Source organism: Capricornis sumatraensis, chromosome 5 (genome assembly GCF_032405125.1).
Source record: "Capricornis sumatraensis isolate serow.1 chromosome 5, serow.2, whole genome shotgun sequence".
NCBI classification, from domain to species: Eukaryota; Metazoa; Chordata; class Mammalia; order Artiodactyla; family Bovidae; genus Capricornis; species Capricornis sumatraensis.
In genome coordinates, this window is record NC_091073.1 from 35,758,080 (window position 1) to 35,781,539 (window position 23,460).

General features: G+C 41.6%; 1 protein-coding gene across 1 annotated transcript in view; it reads right to left on the minus strand.

Annotated features, from left to right (window-relative positions):
• RAPGEF5 (Rap guanine nucleotide exchange factor 5) overlaps positions 1–23,460 on the minus strand; it is a 234,171-nt gene that overhangs the window by 113,662 nt on the left and 97,049 nt on the right. Inside the window, exon 8 of the mRNA XM_068972629.1 lies at positions 15–88. Within this exon, the coding sequence (XP_068828730.1) occupies positions 15–88 (74 nt within the window). The remainder of the gene's footprint in view (positions 1–14; positions 89–23,460) is intronic.

The following is a 23,460-nucleotide window of genomic DNA, read 5'->3' on the forward strand; positions in this document are numbered from 1 at the left end:
AGAGCTTGGCACACCTGAGCATCTGCAGCAGCTTCAGCCTCTGTCACAGTCACGTGTTTGTCACTGTTTTCTTCATCTTGTGCAAGTGCTTAAGTAAAAAAAAAAAAAAGAAAGAAAGAAAAAGAACAATATTAAGCAAACGTAGCACCATAAGAAAATTGCTTCAGGTCATTTTCTTCTCAGATGGCAATCTGGCAGGAAAAAAGGAGGTTAGGTAGAGACCCAAAATGTAAGTATCAGTACTATTTTTTACAGTAAATTATTTGGATGAATAGTTTCACTAACAGCACTGGGCATTTTTCACATCCATTATCTCATTTGTTAATAGCATTGGAGATATCTGATCTCAATTTTCTTTGTCACCTCAGCCCATCCAGACATCATCATGCCAGTTTTGTGCTTTACCAAAAGGGAGCTGGGGTAGAGATAAAGACTTCTACCAGTTCATGTGAGAATATCATATTTTTAATGTGATTTTTTGGGCTAATAGTTTAGTGTTATCCCAGATGGCTCAGATGGTAAAGAACCGCCTGCAACGCCAGGGACCTGCGTTCAATCCCTGAGTCGGGAAGATCCCCTGGAGAACGGAATGGCAACCCACTCCAGTATTCTTGCCTGGGAAATCCATGGGCAGAGGAGCCTGGAGGGCTATAGTCCATGGGGTCACAAAAGAGTCAGACATGACTGAGCAACTAACACATATTATGAAGGAAGCATCATTTTTCTTAAAATTAGAGTATAATTCACGATGTTGTCTTAGTTTCAAGTATATAGTAAAGTGATTCAGTTATATACATGTATATTCTTTTTTAGATTCTTTTCCATTATACTTTACTACAAGATATTGAATATAGCTGCCTGTACTAAACAGTAGGACCTTGTTCTTTATCTTTTTTACATACAGTACTGTTTATCTGCTAATCTCAAACTTGTAATTTTTCCATGCCCCAACTTCCCCTTATGGTAACAATACATTTGTTTTCTAAGTCTATGAGTCTGTCTCTGTTTTATAAGTTCACTTGTATCATTTTTGAGATTCCACATGTAAGCGCTATTATATGACAGTTGTCTTTCTCTTTCTGCCTTGCTTCAATTACTATGATAACCTCTAGGTCCATCCATGTTGCTACAAATGGCATTACTTCATTCTTTTTAATGACTGACTAAAATTCCATTGCATATCTGTACCGCCTCTTCTTTACCCATTGCTCTGTCAGTGTACATTCTGGAGCTTCCATGTCTTGGCTTTTGTAAATATTGCTGCAGTGAGCACTGGGGTGCATGGATCTTTTTGAATTAAGAGTTTTCTCTGGATATATGCCCAGGAGTGGGAATGCTGGAAGAAGCATGATTATTTTATATGCGGACTGCATGGAGCATTGTTACCACAAAATTCTAAACTATGGAGTCTTGAATCGACCTCTTCTCCCATATTTCCCCAGCACCTCCCTATCAAAGTCCTTGTCAGCCGTTCTGCACTGGTGCAATAACCTCCTACCACGAAGCCCCTGATTCCAGCCTCTCCTTACTGAAACCTAGCTTGAGCAGAACTGTTAGTAATTAGTCTCAGAAAATATAACAATAAGTACACTGCTCTGGCCTCTGTATCGCCTATCTCATTAACTCTGAACACTGTTCATCACAGAAGGTCTTCCTTGAACTCTCTGGCTTCCTCATCTCTGACCTCACTCTGACATTCAATGTCAGAATGTAGTGTACCCAGCTCTGATCCAAACTCCATGACTTCACCATTTCTTTCCTTATACAGCTTGCTCTGCCATTTTAACAAATATGTACTTGGTACCTGCTAGATGCCTGGCACTGGGATTATGCCTGTGAACAAGGCAGACCTCATGAAGCACACACACTACCTGGGGGATAGCTAACAGCTACTGCTGCAACAAGTAACAATCACAATTATCAGAACAATAATCTTTAAAAATGAGATAGGAGTAAAGATCATAATAAACAGGGAAATGAAAACCAACTAAGGGCGGTCCCTGTGGAGAACAGGCCAGGCGCACTGCTTCTTAGAAGAAGCGACACTTGTGCTGAGACCGGCAGGTGAGAGTGATGCAAGACAGGCCTGGAGAAAGCATGGAACACGATGTAGATGCTAGTCTGAGAACACGGGGTTGGGGGGCAGGGGGGCACTCAGTTCAGTTCAGTTCAGTCGCTCAGTCGCATCCGACTCTTTCCGACCCCATGAACCGCAGCACGCCAGGCCTCCCTGTCCATCACCAACTCCCGGAGTCCACCCAAACCCATGTCCATTGTATCGGTGATGCTATCCAACCATTTCATCCTGTCGTCCCCTTCTCCTCCCTCCTTCAATCTTTCCCAGTATCAGGGTCTTTTCAAATAAGTCAGCTCTCCGCATCAGGTGGCCAAAGTATTGGAGTTTCACCTTCAACATCAGTCCATCCAATGAACACCCAGGACTGATTTCCTTTAGGATGGACTGGTTGGATCTCCTTGCAGTCCAAGGGACTCTCAAGAGTCTTCTCCAACACCACAGTTCAAAAGCATCAGTTCTTCGGTGCTCAGCTTTCATTATAGTCCAACTCTCACATCCATACATGACTACTGGAAAAATCATAGCCTTGACTAGACGGACCTTTGTTGGCAAAGTAACATCTCTGCTTTTTAATATGCTATCTAGGTTGGTCATAACTTTTCTTCCAAGGAGCAAGCATCTTTCAATTTCATGGCTGCAATCACCATCCCCAGTGATTCTGGAACCCCAAAAAATAAAGTCTGAGACTGTTTCCACTGTTTTCCAATCTATTTCCCATGAAGTGATGGGACCAGATGCCATGATCTTCGTTTTCTGAATGTTGAGCTTTAAGCCAACTTTTTCACTCTCTTCTTTTACTTTCATCAAGAGGCTTTTTAGTTCCTTTTCACTTTCTGTCATAAGGGTGGTATTATCTGCATATCTGAGGTTATTGATATTTCTCCTGGCAATCTTGATGCCAGCTTGTGCTTCTTCCAGTCCAGCGTTTCTCATGATGTACTCTGCATAGAAGTTAAATAAACAGGGTGACAATATACAGCCTTGACGTACTCCTTTTCCTATTTGGAACCAGTCTGTTGTTCCATGTCCAGTTCTAACTGTTGCTTCCTGACCTGTATACAGGTTTCTCAACAGGCAGGTCAGGTGGTCTGGTATTCCCATCTCTTTCAGAATTTTCCACAGTTTACTGTGATCCACACAGTCAAAGGCTTTGGCATAGTCAATAAAGCAGAAATAGATGCTTTTTCTGGAACTCTCTTGCTTTTCCATGATCCAGCGGATGTTGGCAATTTGATCTCTGGTTCCTCTGCCTTTTCTAAAACCAGCTTGAACATCTGGAAGTTCACGGTTCACGTATTGCTGAAGCCTGGCTAAGGAATTTTAAATTGGGAACTGCATGACGTGATGTCTATTTTCAAAAGTTCTGTTTACCTGCTTTGAGGAGACCAGACTTAGGAGAAGCAAGACAGGAAGCAGGGAGCCCAGTTAGGTGATCATGGCTTACCATCTGGGCTAGAAATGACCATAGCACAGACCGGGGTGGGGGGAGGGAGGGGCAGATGAGCTGAAGCAACAGGGAGAATCTGAGCTGTGTTTCTGAACATAATTTGCCAATGAACTGAATAGGAGAGGCAAGGAACTGCATGGGAGTGGGGGCAGGGGGCGGGTGGCAGGGAGATTAGTGAGAAAAGGTAATCCAGAATGATACCTAAATAGAATAAGTCATTGCTTGTGCTCACTATACCACTTATTCTTTTTGCCTTCTCCATCAACAGCAGGCCCCAAACACAGCAACCTACCGAAAGCAAGGCCGTCCACTGAATATTATTTCATGTACCTTTTGCTTTTATGTGTCTCTTATGCCCACTGTGTGGCTCTCACCATGGCGCCCACCTAAAATGCTGCACACACAGTGTGAGTGCTGTAAAAACTAACTGAGATGAACAATTTCTCCCCAAGTGAGCAAAAAGGTACAAATTGACTACACCTACATACATAAGCTATATCTTTCATAACCATTTACGAAAAAAGAAGGGAGGGAAAGTCTTCTCTTAAACTCCATGGAAAACCAGGATAACTCCGACCAGCTGAGCATTAAAAAGCAAGGCAGGAACAACAGAAGTTGATAGAAGCTTTTCTTCTGCTTTCAGCAAAAAGTTCCATTCATGCTTGTTCAAAGGGGGCCCTCTGTTGCTACTGCTCCCCAATTAGGAGGAAATTTAAGAATAAAGAAAAACACTAATATTTTCTCTAAAAAACGAGACATAAATGAAAAGGGAAAAATAAAATACAAAATAACATCTACAGTTCCACTTAAAAATGCAGTGGGTTGTAGAAATAAGTAACCTATCTGAAATATCATAAGAAGCCTTTCTTCATCCTGTAATGAGGAACAGTGTTCCTGGAGGGCAAGTCAATAATATGCCAACAGGGAACAACTATGCCTCCATTAAGTACTCACTATACCTTGGCACTTAATTTATGTTTAATTTGAATTTTCCTCTTTGAAGTTTTAGTTTTGATGAAAATTAAAAAAAAAAATTAAATTTTGGAGTATTTTGGCCCATTACATGCTTGTTTTTGTTTTTAAAACAACAATGTTCTAATTTCTGTGCATTTTTTTTTTCATCTTATTAACTGCATCATACAACATGCAGGATCAGTCAGTCAGTTCAGTCGCTTAGTCATGTCCAACTCTTTGTGACCCCATGAACCACAGCACACCAGGCCTCCCTGTCCATCACCAACTCCCAGAGCTTACTCTAACTCACATCCATCGAGTCGGTGATGCCATCCAGCCATCTCATTCTCTGTCATGCCCTTCTTGTCCTGCCTTCAATCTTTACCAGCATCAGGGTCTTCTTTTCCAGTGAGTCAGTTCTTTGCATCAGGTGGCCAAAGGATTCAGGTTTCAGCTTCAGCACCAGTCCTTCCAATGAATGTTCAGGTCTGATTTCCTTTAGGATGGACTGGTTGGATCTCCTTGCTATCCAAGGGACTCTTAAGAGCCTTCTCCAACACCACGGTTCAAAAGCATCAATTCTTCGGCACTTAGCTTTCTTTATAGTCCATCTCTCACATCCATCCATACATGACTACTGGAAAAACCATAGGTTTGACTAGATGGACGTTTGCTGGCAAAGTAATGTCTCTGCTTTTTAATATCGTGTCTAGGCTGGTCATAACTTTTCTTCCAAGGAGCAAGCGTCTTAATTTCATGGCCGCAGTCACCATCTGCAGTGATTTTGGAGCCCCCAAAAATAAAGTCTGACACCTTTTCCACTGTTTCCCCATCTATTTGCCACCAAGTGATGGGACCAGATGCCATGATCTTCGTTTTCTGAATGTTGAGTTTTAAGCCAACTTTTTCACTCTCCTCTTTCATTTTCTTAAATTGAAGAAAGTAGGGAAAACTACTAGACCATACAGGTATGAAAATCAAATCCCTTAGGATTATACAGTAGAACTGACAAACAGATTCAAGGAATTAGATCTGATAGACAGAGTACCCAAAGGACTATGGCCAGAGGTTCATGACATTGTACAGGAAGCAGTGATCAAGACTATCCCCAAGAAAATGCAATGCAAAAAGGCAAAATGGTTGTCTAAGGAGGCCTTACAAATAGCCGAGAAAAGAAGAGAAGCTAAAGGCAAAGGAGAAAAGGAAAGATATACCCACTTGAATATAGAGTTCCAAAGAACAGCAAGGAGAGATAAAGCCTTCCTCAGTGATCAATATAAAGACATAAAGGAAAACAATAGAATGGGAATGTCTAGAGAGCTCTTCAAGAAAATTAGAGATAATAAGGGAACATTTCACACAAAGATGAGCACAATAAAAAACAGAAATGGTATGGACCTAACAGAAGCAGAAGATATTAGGAAGAGGTGGCAAGAATACACAGAACTATACAAAAAAGATCTTCATGACCCAGATAACCACAATGGTGTGATTGATCACCTAGAACCAGACATCCTGGAATGTGAAGTCAAGTGGGCCTTAGGAAGCATCACTATGAACAAAGATAGTGAAGGTGATGGAATTCCAGTTGAGCTTTTCCAAATACTAAAAGATGATGCTGTGAAAGTGAGACACTCAATATGCCAGCAAGTTTGGAAACCTCAGCAGTGGCCACAGGACTGGAAAAGGACAGTTTTCATTCCAATCCCAAAGAAAGGCAATGCCAAAGAATGCTCAAACTACTGCACAATTGCACTCATCTCACACGCTAGTTAAAGTGATGCTCAAAATTCTCCAAGCCAGGCTTCAACAGCACATGAACCATGAACTTCCAGATGTTCAAGCTGGATTTAGAAAAGGCAGAGGAATGAGAGTTCAAACTGCCAACATCTGTTGGATCATCGAAAAAGCAACAGAGTTCCAGAAAAACATCTACTTTTGCTTTATTGACTATGCCAAAGCCTTTGACTGTGTGGACCACAATAAACTCTGGAAAACCCTTAAAGAGATGGGAAGTCTGGTAGACCACCAGTCCTGCCTCTTGAGAAATCTGTATGCAGGTCAGGAAGCAACAGTTAGAACCGGACATGGAACAACAGACTGGTTCCAAACAGGGAAAGGAGTACATCAAGGCTGTATATTGTCACCCTATTTATTTAACTTATATGCAGAGTACATCATGAGAAATGCTGGGCTGGAAGAAGCACAAGCTGGACTCAAGATTGCTGGGAGAAATATCAATAACCTCAGATATGCAGATGATACCACCCTTATGGCAGAAAGTGAAGAACTAAAGAGCCTCTTGATGAAAGTGAAAGAGGACAGTGAAAAAGTTGGCTTAAAACTCAACATTCAGACAACACGCAGGATGGCGAATTACAATTTCATGATTGAGAGTTCACACTATTTTTTGAAATTTAGACATAATTCTTAGTACATACAACTAGAACAAAACAAAGAGAAGATAACCAAAAAACACATACTTGGGATAAGAATTCAGTCCCGTATTTCTAGCTTTTCCTCAACAACAATGCGACATTTCTTATCACATATTGAAGATCTCAAAATGTGTTGCCCAGGGTTACATGTTGGTTAACAGAGAGAGAATTAGAAACACAAGCACTAAAGGCATGTCACAAAGGTAACTTAGTAACTGGTGGCAACATGGGTAAAGAAGAGACAGTCAAAGTGCTACTGGACTCAACCTCAGCACCCTGATAGTGATGGAAAGAGTGTGGTCCCTTACTACACGCAACAACTTTGTTGGAAACAGTGAAAAAAAATGATTCTAAGAATGCATTTTTAGCTAGTGGCTCATGTATACCACTTGGGGGGAAAAAAACCACCCTGTTTATCATGGCCTTCTGAGGATTTATAATCACCCCATGAAGTCTCATGGACGACACCTAAAAGAGAATGCCTTATTGATGCTTTAATGTGAAGATGAATGTCTACGACTACATATGGGGGCACTTTCTCTCTCCATGCCTCCTCAGAGTGTGGCTCATCTGGCAGAACGAGGAGGAAGCAGTTACTTGGATTTTAAGCTGAATTCTTCTATCTCATCATAATAAGAATCTGCTGGAGGAAATTTTCCTCTGCAAATATTGATTCTGGACGGTTCCTTCCCATGGCACAAAGACACAGGAATGACAGCTTCTGGGACCAAGGGAGGCTTGAAGCCTTGCTCTCTGCCAACACAAACCATCCCCTTATCTCTCAACACAGAGTCCAAGCGCCAGAAAAGGCCTTTGAAAATAACTTACCACAACAAAAGTCACAGTACAAGACCTGAAGCATACACTTCAAATGGCAAACAGAGAGCCTACAAGAGAACTAAGAATATATGTGGATTAATTAGCACTGACCCACATAAGAGTTATGTGAGTTTAATTGTATCTCTTTGTTAATTCAGTTCAGTTCAGTTGCTCAGTCTTGTCCGACTCTTTGCCACCCCATGAATTGCAGCACACCAGGCCTCCCAGTCCATCACCAACTCCTGGAGTTCACCCAAACTGATGTCCATTGAGTCGGTGATGCCATCCAACCGTCTCATTCTCTGTTGTCCCGTTCTCCTGCCCTCAGTCTTTCCCAGCATCAGGGTCTTTTCAAATGAGTCAGCTCTTCACATCAGGTGACCAAAGTATTGGAGTTTCAGCTTCAACATCAGTCCTTCCAACGAACACCCAGGATTGACCTCCTTTAGGATGGACTGGTTGGATCTCCTTGCAGTCCAAGGGACTCTCAAGAGTCTTCTCCAACACCACAGCTCAAAAGCATCAATTCTTCAGTGCTCAGCTTTCTTTATACTCTCTCATCCATACATGACTACTGGAAAAACCATATCCTTGACTAGACGGACCTTTGTTGACAAGGTAATGTCTCTGCTTTTGATGCTGTCTAGGTTGGTCATAACTTTCCTTCCAAGGAGTAAGCTTCTTTTAATTTCATGGCTGCAGTCACCATCTGCAGTGATTTTGGAGCCCCCCAAAATAAAGCCAACCCCTGTTCCCACTGTTTCCCCATCTATTTGCCATGAAGTGATGGGACCAGATGCCATGATCTTCGTTTTCTGAATGTTGAGCTTTAAGCCAACTTTTTCACTCTCCTCTTTCACTTTCACCAAGAGGCTCTTTAGTTCTTCTTCACTTTCTGGCATAAGGTTGGTGTCATCTGCATATCTGAGGTTAGCCAAGAGCAATTCAAGAGGGGTTACTGGTGAACAGCCTCTGAGGATGCCAGGGTTCTCCTGACTGTTACCGTCTTGCTGCCTTGGGGACGAGAGGTTCTCTCTCCCCACGACTTAACTGGGATGGTTGCTAAGAAAACTCTCCTTTATTAAAACTCTGTTAAAACTGTTATTGAAACACAAAGGGGAACTCTCTTAATAACTCTGTTAAAACTGTTATTGAAACACAAAGGGGACTGATGCTCTTTCAGAATGACGTTTGCTTAATTAAGTCAAAGCCAAACCAACAGGTCATTAAATACAGTGACTGTCACCTGTTAAATACAGTGACAGGGACAGGAGAGCCTGGTGGGCTGCTGTCTATGGAGTCACACAGAGTCGGACACGACTGAAGCGACTTAGCAGCAGCAGCAGCAGCAGTAATGTATTAAATGACTATAGTTGAGAGAGCGCCTTAAAAATCAACCAGACTATTTTAATTTACAAATCAACCAAAAATTGTATCACAGACAGAAATTTACTGTTTCAATGTGAGAAATCAGCAAACAGAGTTAAGAAAAGTAATTCATTGAGTACTTTGCCAAGAATTAAAGTTTTGGCAAAAATGTCGCCCTTCACCTGTGCAGTACTTTTACAGAGGGAAAGCTCCTTGATAAAGGGTCTTATCTGATGTTCAAAAAACCTACAGAGTTGGGCAGGTAAAAACATCCTCATTTTATAGAATCCTCCCATATAAAATGCTGCATCTGTGGCAGTTCAAGTCACCCTCAGTCAAGGGTAGAGCAGTAACAGCTGGGCAAACTGCAAATTCATTCATGTGGATCCCGACCAGGACTTCTTTCCATTTCTTGTTTAATGAAATAGAACAGAATACAGTGAAAAGAACAGGAAAAAAATTAAAAGTCAATATGTACTGCAACTAGTAAAGTTCAGTATTTCTCGCAAACCTGGAATTAGAGGTGTGCCAGGTCAGGCTCCTCTGTGTGTCCTGTGGGTTGTGGACATAAATATGTTAGGAAAACACAGAAGGTATTCCCAGCCATGGGAGGCAGAACCCCGTTTCTCATTATCCAAATAACCAGCTATGTTTTTGGCGCCATTTCCTGGGAAAAGGTCGTAGTATTTATTTTAGAAGCCCCCTCAACAAGACTCTATCCACATCCAACAAGGAGAGCAGCCCTGTGAGAAGGCATGGAAATGAGCTACCAGCAAGACACGCTGACAGAGCATATTCATTCAGTCACTCAGTCCTGTCCAACTCTTTGCGATCCCATGGGCTGTCACCTGCTTGGCTTCTCTGTCCATGGGATGTCCCAGACAAGAATACTGGGGTGGGCTGCCATTCCCTTCTCCAGGGGATCTTCTCGACCCAGGGACTGAACCAAGGTCTCCTGGATTGCAGGCGGATTGTTTACTATCTGAGCCACCAGTGAAGGCCATGTTATCTGCATATATCCCACAAGTGCTCCCAAATGCTCAGATCTTTTCTAATCTTTAAAAAGTAAGGAGAAAAACAGTTACAAGCCTTACCTCATCACTATATATGTTTTTAGTAGTGAAATTTGAAAAATAGTGGTCAACATTCACCATTGAGTCACGTCATATAATATTTTTAAATATGCTTTTAACTCTTTAAAGTTTTATGTATTCTTTTTTCCAGTTTTATTGAATAATAATTCTTTTTTCCAGTTTTATTGAATAATAAACTTATACATCACTGTATAAGTTTAACATGTACAGAAGTGATTACTACAGTCGGTTCAGCTCAAGTCCATCTTCCCTTACAGATACAATAAGAAAAAAGAAAAAAGGAAAAAGTTTTCATTGTGATGAATATTCTTAGGATTTACTCTCTATGTACCATAGAGCAGTGCTAGCTATAGTTACTGTGTTGTACCTTATACCCCAGGTACTCATTTGTCTTCTAACCACAAGTTTGTATCTTTTGACCACCTTCCTCCATCTCCCCCTTCCCCGGCTCTGTGCCTCTGGTAACCACAAATCTCATCACTTTTCCTATGAGTTTGGTTTTGCTATATCCATCCGTCCGTCAGTGGACACTCGGGCTGCTTCCACGTCTTGGCTGCTGTAGATAACGCTGCTATGAAACAGGGGTGCAAACACCTTTTCAAGTTAGTGTTTCCATTTCTTTTGGATATATCCCCAGAGGTGGAATTGCTGGATCACACAATGGTTCCATTTTCAATTTTTTGAGGATTCGCCACACTGTTTCCATAGTAACTGCACCAATTTACAATCCCACCATGCCATAATATTATAATCTGGTCCATCCAGTGCCATTCAACCTTTTCTTTGAAAGCTGACCAACAACCACTCTCTCTGTCTCAATCTATTCAGCCTGTCAGCTGAACTTGAGACTGTTTAAAACTCTCTTTTCTGGGTCCTTATCAGTGTGAAACCCTCTAAAAAAATGCAAGTTTCCTGCAGGCTCTCTTTCCTCTCTTCTCAGTGATATTATCTGTTCCTATGGTTTCAACTTTCCCCATTATGCGGGTTATTCCCAAATCCGTGTCTCCATCTCTGCCCTCTTCCCTGAGTGCCCACATCTCCGGTTACATGCTGAGGATGCTCATTTCAGAGACCATCACATGTCTGCTCCATACAAGCCGCTAGGGCATGTGGAGTGGCCACACCTCTGCCCTCAAGAAAGAGCATCAATTTAATACAATGGGAGGACATGGAGGTCTGAAGTCGCACGCATCACACACAGTATGTCTTACAGGCCTCTCCCTCCTCCTGGGGTCTGTACTTCAGTTCAGATCACCACCAGGAGCCTTCATGTTCTTCTTTCTCCTCAGCCCTCATATCCATCTCTCTCACTAGATCCTGTCATTTTTACATCTGAAACGTTTCTGTCCCTCTTGCTCTCTGCCACTGTCTTAGCTTATGACCATGCCACCTCTCACCTTTCTGCCACTATTGCCACAGCCTCGGAGCCAGCCCCTCCCTCCATCCACTCTCCACTCAGCTGCTCCACTTCCAGATGGCCAGCCTGGTCCTGTCACGCTGCCATCCCTGAAGACTCCTGCCTCTTGCCACTTACAGAACGCAACAGCACACAAGGAGCTCAATCCTAATGTTTCACTTTTACCAACATGTGACTGCTGGTGTGCTGATAAGTGGGGATTCACAGCACTCGGGCAACATAATATATCTACAGTGCAGAGGCTAAAACCAGAGGAGGTGAAAACCTGTCATCTCCTTCATCAGATACTCCACACTCCACACAATTGCCTGGAGACGGCTCAAGCCACTGAGAGACGGACTCTGGCTGTTTCCCTGTCTCCTGACTGATGGTGTGATTTATCCCTGCCCCCAGGCAGAGAGGACTCCATTGCAACTCTTTTGCCTTTGCCTTGTAGTGGACTCGACCCTCCAAACATTCTTTCCTCCACTTCTTAACAGGTTTTTACCTATTAGGTGTTTTCTTTAGAGTCACATTTAATACTCTAATGTTCAGCCAATGGAAAAGTTATTCAACAGAGAAAAATGGTAATGTCACCAGAGCAAAGTGTATCCTCTAATTACAGCATAAATATTTGCTCCATTGGTGAAAGTAATAAAGAATTCATCAGTACCTGAGCCCAGCAGCCTGTTTGGTTATCCTTCTTGTGAAGAAATGTACTAGAAATAAACAAGTTTCCTTTCAATGCAAAGATGGATTGTATACAATCCAACTAAAATAAAACCTCCATGAAAAACAGTTGAGTTACCCTTAGCAACATTTTTCTTTACCATTTTTCTTGGGAGACAGAAGGGCTTTCATTTTTAAACACCTTGCAAGAATTGTGTTCTGGGGACAGGACAGGTTCAGGCTAATCCTGTGACAAAAGATTTGAGCAGCAGTGATGCTCAGACACCTTAAGATGTTCATTCATTTAAAAAGACCCCACTGCTCTGTATAGTTTCACCAAAGAATTATAAAGTGTTTTAAATATTTATCTCAGGGAGGAAAACAAAATGATATCTGGGACTTCCCTGATGGTCCAGAGGTTAAGACTCCGCACTTACACTGCAGGCGACACAGGTTTGATTCCTGGTTGGGGAACTAGTTCCCATGTGCCGCAAGGTGCAGCCAAAAATAAGAGAAAAAGAGAGAAGATTATTTCTAAGCCTAACTACATGCCAGCTTCATGCTTTATGCTACCTAACTCTCGCCTACCTCCAGAAGCCTCAGAGGCATATGCCTTTTGCTCCATTTCACAGAATAAGAAAACAAATGTCTGGGAGCCATTACTTCACAATAAGGGACTAAGCCAGAACTGAATCTGAGTCTCTTAAATTGCTTTTCACAGCTACGAAATTTTGCCTCAAGGACTGTAAACCAGAAAACATAACAGGTCAGATCTACACAGAGAGTCTTGTTAACTAAGGTTTTATAGTAGGCAAGGAGTCTATGCTCCAAAAATAATGTTTATTTACATTAAAATACTTCTCACATGATGTGATTTTTCTGTTGCCGTTGTTTCTGAATTGTCAGCAATTATACTGCTGAATCTTCCCTTGGCATTACAGTGACATTCTAAAACATGCAGAGGAACCGCCAAGAATCCCCTCAAAGTCCTTGTGTTTGTAAATACTGATACAAGCAAAGACAGCAAATGGTCCAATCACTCAATCATTGTGAGGATGGGAGGGAGCAGATAGGCCAAGAGGAGGCTAGGAAATACCTGAAAACTTTCCTTAACCTTCAATGAACTCTATCCCACTGATTTTTTTTTGAATGTCCTTTTATTACACATATGGGAGAAAATATGGCACCACTTCTACACTATTTCTAGTATATGACCTTTGTCAAGTCACATCAACTCACCAATCTTAAACTTCATTATCTGCAGAAGGGGACGATCAGAACCACAACCCCACAGGGTAGGTGTGTGGAAAAAAGAATGGCAGTCAAGTGCTTAATCAAGGGTAATTAAGCTACAAAGCATGCAATGTGCTTTTTTCTTTTCCATTTTCATCTCTGGATGGAATCTTCTCCCTAATCAGACCCTCAGACAGCCTGGGTAGCGCAGAAGATAAGGAGCATAAAGACGAAGCCAATCCTGACACCCAAAGAATTCTGCAGCAAGACAACAGGCTTCAAAGGGCAAACACGGTAGAGAATGTCATTCTCCTTTGCACATCAAGAACCCACTCTAAGAGTCTTAGATTGCAGAGCTCTCTCTCCCGGGATAGCTAAGCCACAGGTCTGTCCCGCTTGGGAGACAGGCAGGAAGTAATGGGTGAGCACAGGTCAAGGCCATCCCTGTGTTGCTACAGTGGATCATGGGACGGGGCAGCAGAAACAGGAAGCAGGAAAAGGTCAGAACAGTGGGCCTGAGCTCCCCAGCGGGCTTGGCCCTGAGGCTGGGGTGGGTGGATGACTGAGGGGACACTGAGGATGGGAGTGCTGGTTAGCACACCTACATGGGGGGAGACGGCCTTGAACTCTACCCCAGGCCCACCTGGGGTCAGCACGCTCACAGGCGATCATCTGTGAGCACCGTACGGCTTGGAGCAGACAAGGGCTACCCCTTGGTTACTTTTCTGAGCTGCTCTTCCTTCCCTGGCTGGGAAGTCTGAAAGGACTCAGAAGTACCTCCGTGGCCTGGGAAGAGGGGCCGGCGGTAGAACTGCCCTCATCCAGAGGCTGGCTGGAGCCTGTAGCAGGGGAGCAGTGGGGTTACAGCTCCAGCAAGAGGCAACATGGGGCCAGAGGCCCAAGGAAGGTCCAGACACAGAGCCAGCTGCCATGGGCCCCTAACTGCCACTGCAGGTACCACAGCAAGCAGACGCCCCCTGCAGATCCACCAAGCCTGCAGCACTGGCAGGGGCACTGCTCCAGAGACCAGAGGAGCCCCTGCCACCACAGGAGCCTCTCATGCCCAAGAAGGGAGATTTAAACCAGACTCAGGCAGGACCGACATCCTGAACAGACCATTCACCACAAAGAAAGTTTGAATCAGAAACAGGTAAGATCTAGAAGCTCACTGGCACTAGGTAACACCACACAGCACGGTTGCTGAAAACGAAGAAGAAGGCATTTCCCGTCTACATTTCACCACAGTGAATAATTCTGACAATCTGTTGCCATTTTTGAGTATTAGTGCTCTAATGGTTCGTAAACTAAAATAATCTCATAAGATTACCAGATAAGAAAACCTAGCCAAGATATACGTGGAAAGAAAAAAGGTTTGATAGAGCACTAGCACTGGCTGGTAGCCAGACTACTTTCCACATCCACGCTGACAACACTCAGCCAGCCATCTCTCCTCTCAAATCAAAGTCTATGTTTTTTGCTTTGTCATATACAATTGATAGAAACTACAGGCTGTTCTATTCGTCTGACTTTCTTCTTGAAGTATCGAGGTAATGAAAAACTGCACTAAAGCAGGCCCCAGGAAAATTCCCTTGGAAGGACCTGGACCACTCATATAAATGTAATGTTTTGATGAAACTGTCCACTTGATTCCAAGATTAACCCTGAAATTAGTTGACTTAAGTAGGCCTCATGGTACTAGCAAAATGAAGCAGCTTCAACAACTTGGATTCAGGTACAAACGATAAGCCTGAATTCCACACCAGTAATTAGTTTCAGTGAGGACTCTGAGATGACTGAAGGGTCCAAGGTGCCCAGTGGCTTAACAGCATGAGAGCAGAGCATGAAATCCGCTCCTCCTCTGACCAGACAAGGTGGACAGACATTCCCTCGGGCCAGCAGGCTGCTGGGACAACACCCTCACCCTCCTCCACTGTAGCAAGAGAGGTTTCCAGCCAGGGCCTATGGATGACCTCTAATCCCTGCTAATTCCCCCTACCTGAAGGTGGAAATTTGTTTTCTTACTGCTATTTGATAAATTTGTGTTTGCTCTATAAGGCCTCCCTCAGGCAGAAGAAAAGAACCTTTACCTCACTCTACCTTCAGAACTAGGATATGGAAATGGGCCTTTTAAATAAATGAAAACAAAACTAACAATCGAAATGAAGGAAATAGAAACATAAGAATAAGATGGCATTGTATCCGTCATGCTCTTCTGTTTCAGCTAGAGTGGAAGAAAAGCGGGCACCATTTCTAAAAGCTTCGTCTGCTTCTAATGGTATAAGGATGACCTCAACCTCAAATTTCTCACAGCCATTTTTCTACCAGAAAACAATAATACAATAAGATATAAACTTTCTCCATTAACTTTAATAGGTCTTAAAGCAAATGCTCTGTTTCTATTCTGTATCTGCATTTTCAACACACAGAAGTTAGCCCCCTTTTGGCAAAAGGAGAACCAGACAATGCCTTTAGTCCTGTCAACTTGGGGTCCTGCCCACGACTTATCAGGATATGGCTGCGGATCACGTGCACTCACTTAAAGCCAAGGTTAAATTCACTTCCTCTTTAAACTAGTGGGCCCTCCCTCCCCCACCCAAAGGTCTTCCTGGTAAGTTTATTAGAGAAACTTCAGTAGGAATATTTGCTTATTCCTGAGTCTGCCCACTAAATAAAGCTTGGTAGTACTTCTCTTCATTTACAAAGGTTTTCCTGCCAATGCCAAGAGAGCTTTTAATTCTGTTACCATTCACATGACAAAATCTCCGCTCAGGTCAGGAAACACTGTAACGTTGGGCAGTTGTCCAACTAAACTTGAGGAACTTTACAAAATCAAAATATTTAGTTAAGTAGGAATTCTGATGCAACCATTCAGAAGGAAACCTAAAATTATTTTTTAAAATAATCTATCCATCTGTTTCCTCATCTCCAACCAAAAAGACTTATGTCAAAATGTAAGGCTGAAGTTGTAAATATAAGCCTTCATTGTCTCCAAAATCTTTATCATCAATCTCATTCCAAAAACAGATACCACTGCAGTATTAAAATGCAATATTTTTATAACTATCTGAAAATTGCAAGTGGCTAGAACCACAATTTGTCTAGCTACTTGCAAAGACAATGTCTGATTAAGAAATTGTCAAATGCTAAGTACTTATGTGTCACGTTAAGTAGAAAGAACAGTATGTGACATAAATTTCCCTTTTATCATAACTGGCTTACTTTTTCTAGGTATAATTCAGTTGAATCAAATTGTGTACTTGGCATTACATACTATGGCACATTATTTAACATATTTACACACACTGTGCCTATGTCATTTTCAGTTTTACTGAGAACAGCTCCATTTTCACGGCTGTTTATACAGTTAGACTTTTAATGTGACGAATGATGGGCAATAGCTGGGTCATGTGGCCAAGACAAAGATTTCCCTCGAGTGTGCTTACTTGTCAATACAAATGATAGCAGAAAACGTTCCCTGAAAAAGGTGGGGGAGGGGCCCGTCTGTAGATCTTCAGTAAGGAAAAAAGAAAAAATGTTTGGAAAAGATACTAAATTATCAGCAGTTATTATTCTTACATTCTGCCTAAACAGACAGCAAAGAATACCACCTAATACTTGGCACTGAGGGCATGACCTGCAGACTCAGCATGGCCCTCCGGCATCAACCAAGCCCAACCTCTTCCTTTTATTAAAAAGAAAAAAAAAGAAAAAAGAACCTGAGGCTGAGGGGAGCCAGTGACTTGCCAGAGTGGACACAGCCCAGATTTTCTGACTGCATCCCCAAGACTGCCAGATTCTGGTAGCAGACTGTGTTCACCAGACCACAGAATTTCAAAACTTTGTAAAAACAGCATACAACAAGGATTCCTCTACTTAAGGAATATTTTAGTTCATAAGACACCATTTGAGCCATTAATATACCTTCCCGTTTAATTATCCCATCATCTTGTTCTTGTAATATTTCCTTAACTATTCTAATATTTTAAAATACCTACCAACTGCTTTTATTTTGTAGCTTGGCTGTATACAGAGAAGCAATCATAGCATTTTTAACTGTAAAAATGGATCACAGGTCACTCTCCCCACCCCCTTACCCATGCACCTCGACCCCCTCCACGAAAAACTTCATTCAAGCATGCAGAATTAGTCAGATACAGGGTTTTAAGTGGATGCTCGTCCTTCTGGGGCACTTGGTAATTAGCATACTAGCCTCCTGGGCTGGCCTCCAGACTCAGGGTGGCATATATCTTATGTTCTTCTGGGAAGCAGTTCCCAAACCCCAGAAGACCAAGAACAAAGGAGCCGGCAGGCTCTAGAGAAGCCACCCCATCAACAGTGTATTAAAGACACCCATTAGTTGCCTCAATCAGCTAATTAACTCAACAAATGCAAAACCTAAATCATTAAAGAAAGTGGTTCTGATTGCATTGCTGGGCTCTAATTTGGTGTTGCTAACCCAGCAGGGTGGGAACAGGGCTGCTCCACAGAAAACAAAAAAACGGTCCACACTGGGAAGCCGGCATGGGATGGGACTGAATTTTTTATGAAAGTTGAGCCCTACCAGGAAGCTTCACTGGTGAAAAAAAGGGTACCAGGGAGACCTCTGTGTTTATGCTTTGAAATTTAAATCAATTTAAATATAAATTGCTATCCTTTTTAGTCATTATGAGAAAGAAATAAAATGTGGGTTTCAGATCTCTGGTGTGCAAATGGTCATTAACTTTCATTTGACCTTGTGTGTAGAATGAATATTGAATTTATGCACTGGGTACACTCATTACACTCATCTAGTTTGCTCAAAGAAAACACATTCCCAGGAGCTGCAGTGCTGGCAGCCAGCCTTCCATGCTCAAACAGAAAACTGTGGAGTCTCCACTTTATGTCTCTGTCCCACCTTCCACCCAACTCTCTGCTCCAAACTGCAGGAAACTGTTTCCCAAGGTTTGGCCACGTTTATAAGACACAGGCAGTAACAGCTAAGAATCTGAATGCCATAAAATCATTGTCCCAGACCACACGAGACCAGAGAGCATCAGTGCTCAGTTCTCCCTTCCGGTATCTGGTTCCCTAAAACAAGAACAAGCTCCTATTGAGAGTGATAAATACCTTTGTCTACTGAGCCTTATAAACATTACCTTCCTTCGCTGAAGAGTTCCTGCAGTGCATTTTTTAAAACAACGGCCTCTAAACCTTGCACTCTCACGTACACTCTGCTGTGGGTATTACCATTCTTCACCTCCTTGGCAAATCAGTTCCATTTACTCTCTTAATGGACACGACCATGTAGAAGGAGGAAAAAGAAAATCATCTTGCCTTTCTAATTTCCTAAATTCTAAGTAACCCTCAGGGTTAAAAAGAGCCCAACTTCCATGCTGGTTGCTCTCAGATACCTTGCTATTCAGGAGAAAACCGGGCAAAGGGCTATTTTCTTTTATGTTATGTCACTGAATGGTTATTTATCATTTTGACTTAATAGCTCTAATTACAAAAGACAGTGTCATGGGATTCTTTTTTTAAAGGCAATTTTCTTCGTATCCCAGTGGGAGAGTTAGAAAAAATTTACAAAGCATCTGCCTCATGCATTTTCAATTGTTCCTGGGTTTTATTGACGCTATTATTTTCTTGATAGGAAGATTTTTACATTTTCAAGTAAGTTTTAACTTTGCATTGCATTGACAATGACTGTTTCAAGAGTCTTATTATGGTTTCATGCCATTAAATAAAAAAGAAAGATACAACTTGTCAACCACTGAATTGATCACTATTTAGTAAGAACATGCACTGGTGGAGAAGGGATGTGAACGTACAAAATCCGTCAGCTGGCAGAAGAGCCTCTGGAAATGTTAGAACAAGGAGTTACTATAGCACCGAGAAGGGGGAGATTTTTACAAACTTCAGCAATCAGCATGGTGTTAGGCAAAGCTCTCTCTTCTCAGGAAAACATCCTAGATCCTCAATCAATCAGGAAGACCAGAATGTTGTGCTGACGATTTGGGGGGAAAACACATGCTACTTCTTTCCTCTTGGTTGACAAATGCTAAATAGCACATTTATTAGCGGGGCTAACAAGACAATCGGTGTGGGTCTGTGCTGACCACGAACGAGAGCTATGGCCGTGCCAGCTCAGCATCCAGGAGGCGGCAAAGGAGAAGACACAACACAAACCACGTGGAAACGCCAGCTCCAAGAGGAGAAGGGGCGCCCTATGAGGACAGGCTGAGGAAGACTTTAAATTTTTAAGGGGTTGAAAATATCACTAAAAATAAAGCATAATATCTCAACTGCTTAAAATATAGCCAATAGACCTCTGTCGTTACAAACTAGTATTTCCCAGCTTGAACAGTCATTATTAGCCCACTCAGAGATTAGATGGAAAAAAACTATTCAAGACAGGATTACTACAGCTTTTATTAATACTTTCAAAAGCATTTAAATTTTTTCAATAGCAAGTTAATCACAAGAAACCAGAAAGGGGTTTGAGATAGCAATAATTGTACCAGCACGTTAAGGCTGTCTTTGTTGGTCCTTAATTTTATTATTACCATCCACTCTAAAATCCCATTTTACTGTGCATTCTCCTTTATGAGCAATGTGTTCATGAGAGAGTAAAGTCAAACACTGTGCTACATTAAAATAAAAAGTGAAAAAGAGGATCATAAAAGTAGAAACAATTCCATTGGCTTAATGGTTATTTTTTCTTTTTCTAAATGTGCAGAAGGGAGAAACCTTTCTCTACTGTTAAAAATAATCAGTCCATCTATTTCATTTTTCATGACAAAGCAATGGGGATGTCTTCTCTTTGGGAAGCTTCTGCCCTGAAGGAGAACATGTCCCTTCAATTGTGTCAGACCTCAAACCTCTCTGCAGAGCTTCCTGTCAACACTGACTCCCTGCCAATCTCACAAAGCGGCTTAAAACTGCTTAAGTTCCTATAACGAGTCATTGGTGACCAGTGACTGTTACCAGCAGTAGATCTTCAAAGCTAGGAATTGAGCCAGGTAATAAAGGGCCCTCAACTTGTCTGATGGGTTCACCCAGATTACCAGATCCCCGCGGTCACCTGTTGAATGTTTTACAAACACGCAGTTCAGTGTACAGCAAATATTAATAACCAAGCTGGAGAAATCACATACCCATTCAAATGCCTATTTAAGCTTGAGTATAGGAATCAAAGATGATTGAACAAACAAGAGGATTTCTGAGGCTAGGAGAAACAATTTAACACGAATGTAAAACTCGGGCTTCCTTCTCATCCTTTGCGGCCTATTAAAAATAATGTTTCTAAAAGCTAACACTAAACACAGTAGGTAAAACCATTTTATACAATTTTATGTTTTATATATATATTTAACATCCCAAAGAAATAATAAAATATCTTGGTACAAAAATAACACATTAACCTGAATCCCTGGCTCATTTATTTGAAAACGAGGGGGGAAATTGCTGCTATTTACTGCTTGAAAAATGTAAGTTTTCACTAGATTCTTTTCCATTTCCAGAAACAAAAGTAGAAAACGTGAATGCCTTTCCATAAACCAAATCTTTACTCCCCATAACAACACGGGAGGGGGCACAACGTAGCTAGGAAAACTAGAGACTGGATGTTGGAAAGCCTGGGTTTGCAATGGCTGCAGCCTTAACCTGTGTACTCTCAGGCACATTTCCCTCGAAATCCTCTCTGAATCACGAGATTCAGACAATACGAGTAATTCCTCCTGTGGTGAGCACTGGGCCCCAGTAGCCATCCCTCTTCTGCTGGTTTCCTCTGGGGAGCCACACCTGCCTCAGCCTCAGTTCGTGGGACCTAACCTCTGTATTCTGCCCGCCATCCAAGCTTCCACTGCTCCAGAGATGGGCATTCCATCCTCCCAGCGAAGTCCCCACCAAGACTTCCGTGGGCCTTACCAGGAAAGAGGTTCTCTCCTGCTGAGACTGATTAGCTCCACAGATACCCTGAGCCAATAAAGTCCCCTTGTGGTTTTCAGTTTATTTTTCTCTCACTTGTCTCTAAGAGTCCTGAATAAAACATTCCCAAGGTTGTGACTCCATTAAGGATAATGAAAGAAATTAATGAAAATACTCACTATTATAATTAAATACTGGACCTGGAAGGAATCACGAAGGTTCCTACATTCTATACCCACCCCGTCATGATACAATACAAATTGGAATCCCTTTACCAAAGTCACAAAGACATTTAATGGTACAAACAGAGTCTAGAACCTCTTCTGTGTTTTCCAAACATTAATATCCTCGATACTTAGTTTTAAAACACTTAACTAGGTATGGACTAGGAGAGAGAGTGAAATATAAAAACTGCCAAAGAGGTTTACCAATATGAGATTTCTGGCTTTCCAGAAATAAAAGCCCACCACGGCACAAATTTCATCTAATCTAAAGACACTGAGAGCTAAACATGCTTTGTCTGTGGACTCCCTTGAAAGGGGGAAGAAAATGTCTCCTAAGACTCTAACTGTCTAACAGTTAGCAGTAGAATTAGCAATTCAACAAAAAAGACACAAGTGCAAGGATATCTGTGTTAACATCTTAAAACTATGTGAAGCCTTAAAATGCTATTCATATTCACTAAGGTTAGCATTCAGAGGAGAAAACTGTTTAAAGCCACATCCTAATGGCTTCTTAGAAAATTACAACAAAATAGATTTTTTACAAAGCTAGATCCTTGAATCATCTATATAATCTATCAACTGGCAATTACTTTTATTTCTGTTTGTACGGAAAGCTGAAACCAAAAAAACTCTTTCTTTATACTAATTCTTATTTTAACAACCCTTCACAGAGAGACATAAATCTGGCATGACCACCTGAGCCCTAATTAACAGTTCTGCTGCAAGACAGATATTAAGGGAATCAATTCCTTTTGTCAAGCCCCAGATGTGCCAACTATTATTTCAATACTTTTTTATTAGAAGTATACCAGTTTCTTTTTATTCTACCTTAAAAAAATCAAAATAGTTTTTTTTAAAAAATGAGCATACAGAATGCACCATTGTGCAGCTAAAAGTCTGTTTAAGGCTGTGTTTAATAGTTCATTTTACCACCTCCTAACTACACAGTAATACATTATCCTTTTTCAGACAGCCATTGACTTACGTTTATTTATCTCTGAAATAAACATTGTGATTTTAAAATAGCAGGGAGCCGCATTTGTCCTTGCTTACCACTGTACCATCAATGCCCTAGAGTAGGTGCTCTGTTAGAATCTGATAAAGGAATAAAAGCCATACTTATGAGTTAGGTTCTCATACTTTGCCGCTATTATTTTTCATCTGCTCTCAATGCCAAATCAAGCAGCAGCAGTGTGGGACGAATCAGGTGGGTGCCTCCTGCAGGCCATGCTTGGATTCTTTGAATATTCAAATTCTTTGAATTTGAAAATGTTGGTTATATTTGGCCCAGACTGCTCCCCAAATTTGTTGTGGTTTGGGGAATGTGGCACAGAAAAGTCTGTTTTCCTCTAAAAATGATCTTCTTTGCTTACCCTATTTTTCTAGTCAGAAAACTTTAATTTTGTCAGGGACAAAGTAAGAATGCAAGTATCTTTTTTATTATTCAAATTATATATCATAAGACCCTAGCATGAGGGGAAAATAGGGGAGTTACTTGGGTTGGAAAGACAGAGATTAAAATAGTCATAATTGATAGACACTATATTTGTCTATAAAGAAAACCCAAGGTAATTTTAAAACTAGCTATTAGAATTTATTGAAGTTTAACACTTTTGAGAGGCACAAAAACAGAGTTCTCATGCAGGAAAAATAAACAATTAGAAAAGATAACAGATGTGGATCAACAAACTGATTCAAAGTATATATGGAGAGGGAAAAGACCCAGAATAGCCAAAACAATGTTGAAGGAGAAAAAGCTGGAAGGCTGACAGTACCCTACCAACACTTACTGTAAAGTTACAGTAATCCAAACAGTGTGGTACTGGCGAAAGCCCA